At 39.7% G+C, this 12512-nt stretch overlaps 1 protein-coding gene across 1 annotated transcript; it reads right to left on the bottom strand.

The window, feature by feature from the left end:
• Nucleotides 1–1580: 1580 nt before the first annotated feature.
• On the bottom strand, nucleotides 1581–4392 carry LOC122782617 (G-protein coupled receptor 151). The gene has a single exon (XM_044047034.1). It carries the CDS (start codon nucleotides 4101–4103, stop codon nucleotides 2970–2972), a length of 1134 nt encoding a protein of 377 aa, XP_043902969.1. The 5' UTR covers nucleotides 4104–4392; the 3' UTR covers nucleotides 1581–2969.
• Nucleotides 4393–12512: the final 8120 nt, after the last annotated feature.

Below are 12512 nucleotides of genomic sequence, written 5' to 3'. Positions count from 1 at the left end.
TAAAATTGGACTGACTATCTTGTTTCAATCATTCAGTCCAATAGGAGTAATCAGATTATGAATCACATAATCCAGGTTTGTTAGTCTGACTAAGACTAGCTCGACTGTAGTCGGGCTAACACTAACACTAAACTTAGTCCGCCTGAACAGACAAACCTGCCACGAAGTGCGTTTGACGCCAATGTTTGCTCTGCAAGCAACGAAGAACAACACCCACATTTCCATGACGTGAATGTCACCCAAAGTAAACAAAAATGGACAAAAAGGTTACACTACATTTGCAGTTTTGCCGTGCGTTTGCGCCAGTGTAACCTTTCAGTGGGTCGTGAAAAGAGGCTTTCTTTTTTGACCAGTAAAGCAGTGGTCACCCATGGTTCTGACGGACGCCACGGCAGATTTGACATTTTAGTCAGTCTGAGTGAAAAGAAAGGTTACAGGTGGACAGGGTTAATAATAATAATAAAAGTGTGATTGTGCTCCTGCACATAAATTATTCATTGACAATATGACAATAGAGCGAGCGTGTGACCAAATGTCTGCCCTTGAGTCACTGGGGATTTTCATTCTTTTTTTTTTTTTTTGAGCTTGTCATTATTACAGAGGGAGACTGTGACACTAACTTTTTTCCCCAGCCAATCAATCTGACCGTTCAATTAAAAAGAAAAAATAATTATCCCACATTTGCCCTGCAGTTTTTAGGCCCACATTAATTAAAGATGGAGGCTGAGTCCTGCAGATAAGAACCTGAGAGAGGACAAACTAAAAGTGAAGGAACATCATGGAAATGGTGTGTGACTGAAAGACGTGCAAGGGAAAGCTGCGATGCGTGACACACTGATGATTTTAATCGAGGATTTTAAAATCTTTTAACCCTTTACCATGTACTTGTGCAGAACGCCAAGTCCGACTAAGTGTACACACGCAGGAGTCATCAGACTATCAATCGCATTATCCAGGTATGTTAGTCAGTCTAAGGCAGAAAAAAACATTTGGACAACAGAAGGAGTTGTCACCAAGGATAGTCGCCCGAGCCTCGACCTTTGCGACCCTCGAACCGGGTGACACCCCGACCTTTTCAGCTCAATCCAGACGTTTGCGAGGTCTTGTACCGCCACCCAATGGTGAAGTGGGATACTACAGGACTCTGATTTTGGCGTGTGTGGCATGTGCACGGAAGTATACCAGGGCCTTAAGTCATGAAGAACACTGAGAGACTAAGAGTAATACTGAAATATTGTCTTAGTCTGACTAAAATTGGACTTTTAACATGTATGTAAACACACTGACTGACTGAACTTAAATGGCCTAAAATAAATGAGAGTTTGAAGAGACTTCACACACGTGACAGGCTGAATTCTGCTTTGCCCTGAATGATGATTAATGCCCTGAGCTCAGATGTGCTGCTGGATTAGTTGTCAATTTAATGGAGAAATGATCTGTGATCTGTCTGTCATCTCATGATGATGATTTGATGTGATGTTTCATTTGCATTATATCGGGTGATTAAGGTTGGGATTAGCGTGTGTGTGTGTGTGTGTGTGTGTGTGTGTTTAAAAAAAACCTCAAACAACCTCAGAACAGTCATTTTAGTCAGTTTATTTGAGAATATTTTAATATCCACGTCACACACACACACACACAGCACACAATCACAACAAACCCTTTGATGCTCGAGTGTCCTGGATATTTACATTTGATTCATCTTCGTACAAAACTCCTCTAGTGAAGGTGCTCTGTGTACCTGACAGTGCAAGAACAAATGTATCCTACGCAGATATGTAGAAACATCCGTACACGGTGCATTTTGCAAAGTCAAAGAAACACTAAAGGTTTTCAGCGGCCATTTGAATTGAATATTTGTCCAATACTTGGACAGTGGTAATTGTAACTCACTATTTTAGACTCTAAGAGTTTAATTTCACACTATTGAACTTGGTCCTAATCAGGATTGGTGTTAAAATTACTTAACTTAAACAACATAAGAATTATGTACACTATGGAAATGTGTTAAATTGAACTTGTTGGTGTAAATTTAACACTAAAAGGATTAAAGATACTTAAATATAGTTAAAATTGAATATCAAAGTGTTACTTCACTACTAAAATAACTTTCTGTGCTAATTTAACACTAAAACAGTTTAAGACATTTTAAAATATTGTTGAATGCGATTGTTTAGTGTTACTTTAGCATTAGAGGAATTCATTAAAAAATATTTAACATTAAATGGGTTAAATGCATGTTAGATTCTGTCAATTTAAGCGTTAAAAGAGTTCAATACATTCTGAAACATAATTAAACTTAACTTTTAGTGTCATGTTAACTTAAAACATGTTTAATACTTGGTGAAGCTGTCTTAAATTCTACTTTTTTAGTGTTAGCCTGACACTAAAACAGTTAAATATGTCTGAAATAGTGTTAAATTCAGATGTTGACACTTTTCCGAAACATATAAATGTTTATTTTATTGCTGCTGTTACATCAAAACTGTTAAATACAGTTTGAAATTATGTTAAAATTTTTTTTTTTTAGTGTTGATCTGACAGTGCAAAAGTCACTGTGCCACATCGAAACAATGACCAGTTCATTTTTACATCTGACCAATGCAAGACAAGACCAAGAGTCTGCACTATAGAGCTGCAACTCATCAATTATCATAAACCATTGATCTGTCGATTATTGGATGTTTGGTCAACAAAATGTCAGAAAATGTTGCAAAATGTTTAAATATTGACCTCAAAATGATCTCAAATGTCTTGTTTAGTCCAAGAAACCCCTTAAATCAATCAGTGTGAATGATTTCTTTGTTATTTGGATCATATTCACATTTAAGAAGCTGAAAAATCTGAGAACTACAAGAAAAAATACACTCAAAGCGATTGATTATCAAAAAAGCCACTCTAGTCTGCGCTGTGTCAACACTGGGAACCAGCCGAATTCTTCAAAAAAGACACTTTCCACGTCTGATTGTCTACAACATCTTCTCTTCTCTCTCCCACGGAACCGGATCCTGCTCCTCCTCGACGTGCGTGTTCCTGCGCCCCGTCCAGAAGTGCTCCACGTCCGGGAAGGTCTTCTCGTTCTCCGCTGGCACCGCGTTGGCGACGGCGTTCGCGCCCTGCACCTCCGCTCCGTTTCCCTCCGTTTTTGGACACTTGTCGTTGCCGGCGGGCACGTTCTTTGCGCGTCTGCAAGTCGCCACGAACCAAATGGTGACGAGTCCCTGGCGCACGTCGTCGTACATGGTCATCAGGAGGACCGGAGAGAGCGCGCTGCATGCGTAAAGCAGGACTTGCGCAAAGATGATCAAACCAAGAGGCGGCTTGTTGTAGCCGAGTCTGATCCAGGTGAACGTCCCCCACTCCGGCAGCAGCATCAGCCCCAGCGCGCCGCTCAGACACAGAAGAACCAGGGTGACTTTGCTCTGGTGCTGCGGGCTCGGCGCGTGGTTCACAGCAGTGTGCAGGGTCTTGGTGTAGTAGGCAACCGTGGACATGACCGGCACCACGAAGGTCGTGGTTGGGTAAATCTTGTAGAACAAACCCATGAAGTTTGACGCGCACGCTGGCATCTCAGAGACGCAGACGACGTCGCTGCCGTGGGGCACCAGAGACGCGAAAAGCATCTGCGGCATCGGGAACAGCATGGCCACGATCCAGATGAACGCCAGCGCTCCGTGGATCCACGTCGGGCTGCGGCGCGGCCCCGCGGCTGCGCTGGGCGCCAGCGTGTGCTTGGCTCGCGTGGTGACAGCGAGGATGAAAGTTTTCGCCACCACGCACGAGTGCTGGAACCAGTCCGCGGTGCTGCACACAAAAGTACCCAGGGTCCAGGTTTGCTTGTAGTAGGTGACGGCGCGCACGGGGGCGCACAGCAACAGGATCAGCAAGTCCGTGGACGCCAAAGAGGCGAGGAGCGCCTTCACCTCGGAGCCCCGTCCGCTCCTGAAGTCACGGATGAAAATCAGCAAAACCAGCAAGTTCCCAACCGCTCCGGACACACAGATCCCGATGAGGATGACCGGTATGGCAGTTCTGGTGTCCTCGCCCTGGAGAAGTTGGACTCCTCCGATGAAATCAAAGAAGGAGACGTTTGTTGTACCCATCGTTTTTCTTTAAAAAAAAAAACTTAGTAAAGTAAAAAATAAACTTCAGTTTCTAATTGCTCTGGTTTTCCTCTGCTGTAGACGGAGGAGCTGTCCAGCGCGTCGCGGTGCTGAAGCGCAAAAGCGAAAGTGTTCGTCCGCGATCGCATCAGCCAAGTGGGTGAAGCGCGTGCTGCTGGCAGGTACACGCTATTTCAAGTGCTGCCATTTAGCGTCGTCAGGCGCGCACGTCACTTCACCAGTGTGGCTCCAGGCTGCAGCCAGACCCAAATGTGAGCCCAGCGTGATGTGGTTCGTATTCAAAAAGCTCAGAGGAGATCAGAGCTTGCAGTCAGAGACAAATCATCTCACTCGCTCTGATGATGAATAAAAGAACTCGTTGTGGTGTGGAACCGGGCAACAGATGACACGTGGTGCAGCCATATGAAATGTTTAAATAATAATAACAACATGCTGCAAAAAGTGGGGATGGCTGAGAGGCACGCAGCTGCTGCTCAGTGGGAACAGACTCTTCATTAAAGGTCCAGTATGTAACATTTAGGTGAAACTATTTAAAGCTTCTTTTGTTGACAATTCAGGGATTTTATCCACGATCAGACTGATACTATTACTGTACTTACGAGTACTGTATACCATTAACAACAAGATAATATAACACAATATTAGAAAAGGCAGGACAACAGACAGCAACATAAGACAACACTATATAAGATAAAACAAGATAAGATGCAAGTTAAGTTAAGATAAGGTATGATAAGACAAGATAAAATAAGATAGGATAAGATAAGAGACAAGTTAAGATAAAATAAGGCGAGATACGATAAAACAAGTGAAGATAAGATAATCCCGTATTAGCCTGACAACAAGGAAATTCAAAACAAAAGGTAACAAATAGTAAAAATTCACTATACACACCAGGATCTATGAAAACATAGAAAAATATTAAACTTTACAGAGAATAGAAACAGAAGAAAATGTAAACGGTTTTGTTTTTTTTACTTGGACATATGTCTTTAATGGAGCCTTGGTTGTTTATTAACCTATTAGTTAGTAATTTATATCAACATGAATGACAGACACACACACACACACAGTGTCTGTTTTACTTTACAGGTATTTAGAGCAGTAACATTCATGCTAATCAGGCCAACACACACACACACACAGTGACCCTGATAGTGGCAGCACCACAGAGCGAAGAGTGTTTACGAGACTTGAAGAGCATCCGGATGGTGAAGGGGAGGAAGGGTGAGGAGGTGGTGGTAATGCAAATGTTGTCACCTCCTCTTACAGGGCCGGTTGCTAGGAGACCGGCACCACGATCACAGTATGGGGTTGTGAGGCATCATGATGTAGAGAGAGAGCGAGAGAGATGGAAGGATGGAGAGGGTTTAAAGTGACTCTGGAGCTCCACGTCGGTCTAATGAATGAGGAGTTAAAAAGGTGGAATGTTTCAGAGGCAGAAAATGGCCCTGGTGGTATTTAGAGGGATGAAAGCACGGGCAGGGGTGCAGCCCTCACTGTGTGCAGTAATCACAGATAATTAGTATGTAGTGGACTGAGGCAGCCATGCTAAGAATACGAGCCGCTCACCACACTGATGCTACTGAAAGACAAAAACTACGACTAAAACAGAGATAAAACACTGACACGTGTGCTTTTAATCCAACGTAACTAGAACTGTGTGTGAAGTGTTCAACAACAATGTCATTAATTATTATACAATAGAGTGTTTTCATTGACAAATATGGTTATTTTTGCTAGATATATTTAAAAATAATTGTAATTGTCTGCAATTTAGCCAAAAAAAAGTGAACGATGAGGACAGGTGAACGATGAGGTTAAGATGAGGACAGGTGAAAATGAGGACAAGATGAGGACAGGTGAATGACAAGGACAAGATGAGGACAGGTGCGAGGACAAGATGAGGACAGGTGAACGATGAGGTTAAGATGAGGACAGGGGAAAAATGAGGACAAGATAAGGACAGGTGAATGACGAGGACACGATTAGGACAGGTGAGCGATGAGGACAGGTGAATTGGCGCTGAATAATGTCACTGAGTGAGTAAGAAAGTTAAAGCATTTGTGACCTTTGACCCATGTTGACTGATACATTATGTGTTTACATGTTTTATTTTGTAAAGGTTTTGAAAATAGTGGTGCTTTTACTCCTGAAACTCATCTGAGACGGACTTAAAACACTTGGTGTGTTTACATGTGTGTTAAAAGTCCAATTTTAGTCAGACTAAGACAATAAATCAGTTTTCTTCATCTTCTTAAATCAAGCTATTCTTAGTCGGACTAACATACCTGGATAATACTGTATAAGCTGTCTACTTCTACTTCCGGGTCAAAGACGGGGGAGGAAATTTGTGTCTGACTTCAGTCCGACTAAGCGTATACATGCAGAAGTAATCGGACTATGAATCGCATTATCTAAGTGTTTTAGTCCGACTAAGACTACCTCGATTTTTATCGGACTTGCATGTTTACATGACCTTAAGAAAAACAAATTATTGTCTTAATCTGACTAAAATTGGACCTTTATCATGTATGTAAACACACCGACTGCTGTGTTCCCTCAGACTTCAATCATTCAATATATCCAATAAATGACACCAACAGCAGAATAAGCTGTTTGGCATTGAGCGGAGTAGATTTATTTATACTCAACTCTGCTGCTGTTCAACCCACAAATGCATTTTCCTTACAATCGTGGCACCATTTAAAAGGGAAAAAAACACACAGGCTTTCCAACGCTATACAGTTTAATGCCAAGAGGCATTGTTACAACAAAGAAATAATCCACCAAACACACATGTCCTCCCTTTTTTGTGTTCATTTTATATAAAAGGACAATTTGTGTTGCGTTAATGCACTGCCATTTCCTATCATTTTTTAAAAAAGCATCTCAGACCTAGTTTCTGGGAGGATTGTGTGATGTTCCCGTCCACTCCTGTGGCTCAAACTGTGTTTTCCCTCTCAGCAAACAACAACTCAGAACCATGTGCGGTACAAGAGCAAATGCCCCTAAGTTTGGTTCCCTTTCATCTCCTTTCATCTGTGCATCCACCAGCCTCTCCAGCCCAGACTGAACCCGCATTGTGTGGGAGTTGGATTCTTCACATTCTCCCCCCCTTAAGGCTTCTTCTGCAGCACCAGCGACACAAACACACACACAGAAGATAACAGTAACAGAAAGGGAGAGAATGGAGGCACAAAAACCCAGACCAGAGCTGGCTAAAAGAGTCTAAATGAGCTCGGGAAATGTTCCATTTGGAGAGTTCCCCGAGTAGAAACTCAAGAAGGAGTAGTTTTTTAGCCACAGGGTTGTGGTCGCCTAAAAAAAAGTGGATTCTGCCATGCGGGACAAATCTCTGTCCCACATCCCTTGATGCAGAAAAGGCTTTTTTTTTACACAATGAAAGAAAACAAGTGCATTCATACGTACACATATATATATATATATATATATATATATATATATATATATATATAAATTTGGTGTCATTACAGAGATCAAAGGGGTTAAAACAAATCAGTGTTCTCAGACATAAATCGCGGCGGCTTCGTCTCCTCATTGTTTTCTTCCCCCCTCAGAAGTGTTTTGTTGTCGTTGTCGACCCAGTTTTGCATGAAAAGTGACTCCTTTCAAGTCATCAAACGCGGAGAGAGAGCGCCGAGCTGCTCCTATAGGTGACTAGATTGACAGTTGCCACGACAACCTGTAGATGGAGACCACTTGACTTGCAAAGCTGCTTTCTGAGAGGCATGGGCTCAACCTCTTTGACTGTTTTAATTTGTGTGTGTGTGTAATCTGTGGGGAAACATCATTATCCACCATCATTGTTTTTCTTCATTTGATTCAGACATCATGCAAAGAGATAAATGACTCCCTTTAGGGAAAGGGCAGACTCCCGCCTGCAAAATAGCAAATAATTAATGTCAGGCTTTTACTTATTTATTTATTTTTAAACAGTGCATGTGTTGGAGGGGGATTCTTTTTTTCTCCCCTCTTTAATCATTAATATGAGATACATCAGCTGTGTGGAGTGGGGTCACAGTATTAGTCGCTCTGCTGTATATTGTATATCTATGTATATAGGGGTTTTTTCGTCAACGTTACACCCAATTAGTGGCGTTTTAATGATTCATCGTCGCATTCCTTTGAATGCAGATGAATGTTGGCTCAGTGCCGCTGCCTGCTGCGTCCTCCTGCCGCCCTGCTGTCATCGCTGATCCCGGCTCGGACACTGAGCCCGGGATTAAAACGTCACATTTAATAAGAAGATAGTTTGGCTGTGAAATAAATACCGAGGCGCTCAGGTGCGATACACAAATTATAAAAGACAGAGGAGATATTTTAAACAACAACAACAACTTTATTTACATTTCATGAATGACATTTATTTATTTAATTCTATGTACATTTGGATTGAAAAGATAAGTCAAGATAAGACAAAATAAGATAATATAGGTTAAGATAAGATAAAATGTTGTTGTTATTGAGGCAGAGAGATAAAACAAATATAAGATAAGTTAAGATAATTAGTACGATAAACACTTATCGGCCACTTTAGTAGGTGCACCTGTTCAACCATAGTTAAGCAAAACATCCCCTTTGATCACAATAGTTATTGAATAGTAAGTCATATAAAGGACAGATTTTCAGAATAAAAATGTAAATATAATGCGTTCAAAAAGTCAAAGTGTACAAAAACCTTTTGTGATTATAGTGAAATAACAGCACTGGTGACAGGTGTGTGTGTGTGTGTGTGTGTGATGTACAGAGATAGTAAGAGAAGAGCGCCACCATGTGATGGATGACGGGAAAAGTCTTCACTCCATTCACAGCGGTTGACGGTCTCCGTCTGGTTTTCAGTTCCTTGTTTCCTGTTTTATTTTGAAGTGTTTCCTTGTGTGTCTACCATTTGTCTCACCTGTGTTTGATTGTCCCTCCCTCCATATTGATGGCCGTCTTCTACAATTTTAGATTTGAACAGATAATCTGGAGAATTATCCTGTAGTGTGAGGGATTAAAGGTAGGGTGGGAGATCAATGAATTAATGTACTGTCACTGACAGCAAGACTGACGACAAACGAAAGATCCAAGACCAGAGCGAGTATTGTATACTCACTTTTTTTTGATAATATCACTGAAGTAAAAGTCTTAAAGGTTATGACATATACTGTACTTAAGTATCAGAAGTCATTTTCTGGATTGAGCCATGATGGGTTAGTGGTAGGGCGATTGTCTTTCAACTGGAAGGCTGTGGGTTCAGTTCCTGGCTCTGCCAGCCTATATAATGTGTCCTTGACAGTGTGTGAATGGGTGAAAACTGTAGTGAAGAAGAAAAGCTCTATATAAACAGACCATATTACCAACAATTCTTCTTCTTCTGATTTTATTTGGTAATAACGAGTAACAAAGATAGTTAGAGGAAGTGAGAGTAAAAGTAAGTTGCTAGAAATATAAATAACAAAATAAAGTACAGAGCACAAAGTACTCCTCGCTTCTTTAATACTTTCTACCAACTTCTACCAAAGTCATTTTCTGGTAACATACTACTTTTACTCAAGTATCCCTTTAAAGTACTTTATACAAGACTGCCAAGTGTGATCCAAGACCAGAGTGAGCATCGGTGGCGACGACTGTTTCTACTGGACCGGTGAGTTGATGTTCTGTCTTTTTGATCTTTTGAGAGTATTTGTTGTTTTTCTGCATCAAGTTGTCATTTGAACAAGTATTCCAAAAAAAAAAAAAGCTTACCCAAGCTGTGCAGTGCTCGTGTGCTTGTTGCACATTCCTGTGCTCTGGAGGCGTGGCTTTGGGGGGGAGATCTTGGACTTTAGAATTCAAAGTGTAGCCTGCTCAAACTGTTTTTCCAGAATCCCCAACCCTACCTTTAACATAATTAGACTAGGGGTGGGGGATATCATTGGCAAAAGATGAAAATATATATATGTGTACATGTACATTTATTTATATACATATATATGTATATGTATGTATGTATATATGTATGTGTGTATGTATTTATATATATATATATATACGTATATATGTATGTGTATATATATGTGTGTATATGTAAATATATATGTATATCTCAATATTTTTATTTTTTATATCGATATCTGTATTTAACCGATATCCTTTAAAGATGTGATTTTAGTTGTCTGACTTTTAACTCATTGATTGTTGCTGACAGATTGCATCAATTTCAATAACATAAACAAAATCCCCAATTTAATTTTCCGTCAAACAAAACATAATATTTTTACTATATATATATATATATATATATATAATTATATACTCTATAGATCTATTAGAACTGTCCGTTTTTCAGTTCAAACTAATTCTTTTAAAGCCTGCCTAACTACGGCTTTACTTGACCTTTGACCTGTGTCCTCAGATATTTAAAATCTAAGTGTAAATTTAAAAAAGTTTCCTAAGTTTTCCCTTCACCTGAGAAACAGCGTTTTGAAAACTCGATGTAGTTTCGGTCAGTACCCGCATGTAAACGCTAGATGGCAGCAAATCACCATTAATATAAAATGAAGCATTGAAGCCACTCAGTTCAGCCGCTCGATGGCGACTTCGACACGTGAGACGCCAACAAAACGATTTCCTTCACTTTCACTTCAAGCTTCACTTGACACGTGATTACTCACCAAAATAAAACACGATTACATGTCTAGTTAAGGCAGCAGACACTGTCAAAATAAAAGCTCATAAATAGTAAACAACGAAATAATATATACAATAAAAAATATAATAGTATAGTATAATTAGTATCAATAACAAAACAACTGCGCTTTAAAAACTGCAATGACACAATATTTTCTCATAAGGAAAAAATAATTAAACAAAAATCAAATTATTACATTTTAGATTTCAAAGCACAAAAAGTTTCAACATTTACCTTTCAATGCATAATTTAAAAAAAACCGTTTCAATACACGAACTGATTATGTTTTAAGTTTCATTGCAAAAAAAGAAGTATATTTTAATTTTAATTGAAGTTTACGTTTCAAAGCACAAAAATCTATTAAAGTTTATGTTTTACCGTACAAATACCAACTTAAGTGAAACTTTCAACGCACAAAAGCTGATTCAGGTAAGTTTAAATGCAAAAAAAAAAGGAGTATATTTTAATTTTAAATCCACAAAACTGATTGAAAGGTATTCAAAAATTGAATATATTATAGTTTCACGACAGAAAAATGTCAAAAAAAATGTTATTTAAGTTTCAGTGAACACAAACTGATTTAAAATGTGTTTCAATGCACAAAAAATGATTGAAAATTTAAATTACAATGCACAAAAATTGATTAAAGTTCAGTTTCAACGCACAAAAACTGATGGAAGTTTGAATTTTTGCACACAATTAGAAAACAAATGCTATGCTCATATGTTTATGGAGATATGGTCTAGTCTGACTTGCTGGTTTATATTTCGACACAATGAATCAATCAATACTGTCGACTAATAATGATGATGAAAACAATAATAATAATAATAATGATTAGTTCAAGTGAGTCATTGAAGTGTGTCTGTGCACACACGTGTGAATCACGACAATACAAACGGTTAAAACTGATTAAAGTTCACACAATAAAAGAAGAAGCCGCTGCGCTTCGTTCACGGAGCCAAAGGCTGCTTTCATTTAATTTAATCTCCCATGTCTTGTATGTTTCTGACGCAACACGAGGCCCCGGCTTATCTTGTTCTTCATCAGCTCCTGCATGTGCATAATGAAAAAAAAAAAAGGGGATGCTGGCCTCGGGGTGACGTCGACTTTTCTTTCCATTTCCTGCCCGAGAATAAGGTGAACGGCGCCACTTAAACCACGTGACCGGCGGGAGAATCTCCCGGGACCCATAGGTGCAAATCGCCCGCCTGGCGAAGGGAACAATAACTCAGAGAGAATAAAAATGAAGAGTTCAATTGGGAAGGGATTAAAAAATGAATAGAAGCTTTGACCAGATAAGAGACATACCATTTCCTCATCTATTTAACATTCATTGAATTGAATAATCCGCTCTTATTATCGTAAATAGTCTGCATATTTACCCTGAATATGCTAATTTATGTTTGCTGCGAGCGCTCTGCGACTTAATAATGTTTTCATCAATATATGCATATCTCTGCCTTTTTCTCCTATAGCTATTTTCTAAAGAGGAGTGCGAGAGAGAGCACCGGCGCCCGGTGCTCAGTGTTCCTGTAACTTTTCCCTTTTCTCCCCTTTATTATTATTATTTGCACTTTGCTCGGGGCCAAGCCAGTTACATTTCAATCAAAAGATTCATTGTAAAGTCATTATCCCAAACTAGGCTTCCATAATTGGCTGTCACTTTGCACAGTTTTTAGCGTGCGGGCTTAAGGGCAAACGGCCCGCGT

Source organism: Solea senegalensis, linkage group LG16, assembly GCF_019176455.1.
Source record: "Solea senegalensis isolate Sse05_10M linkage group LG16, IFAPA_SoseM_1, whole genome shotgun sequence".
Classification (NCBI taxonomy): Eukaryota; Metazoa; Chordata; class Actinopteri; order Pleuronectiformes; family Soleidae; genus Solea; species Solea senegalensis.
The sequence above is the reverse complement of the archived record's forward strand: the minus strand, read 5'-3'. Positions and strand labels throughout refer to the sequence as shown.

Coding starts and splice junctions, on each gene's coding strand:
- LOC122782617 (XM_044047034.1), bottom strand. CDS start 4,103: ATGGGTACAACAAACGTCTCCTTCTTTGATTTCATCGGAGGAGTCCAA.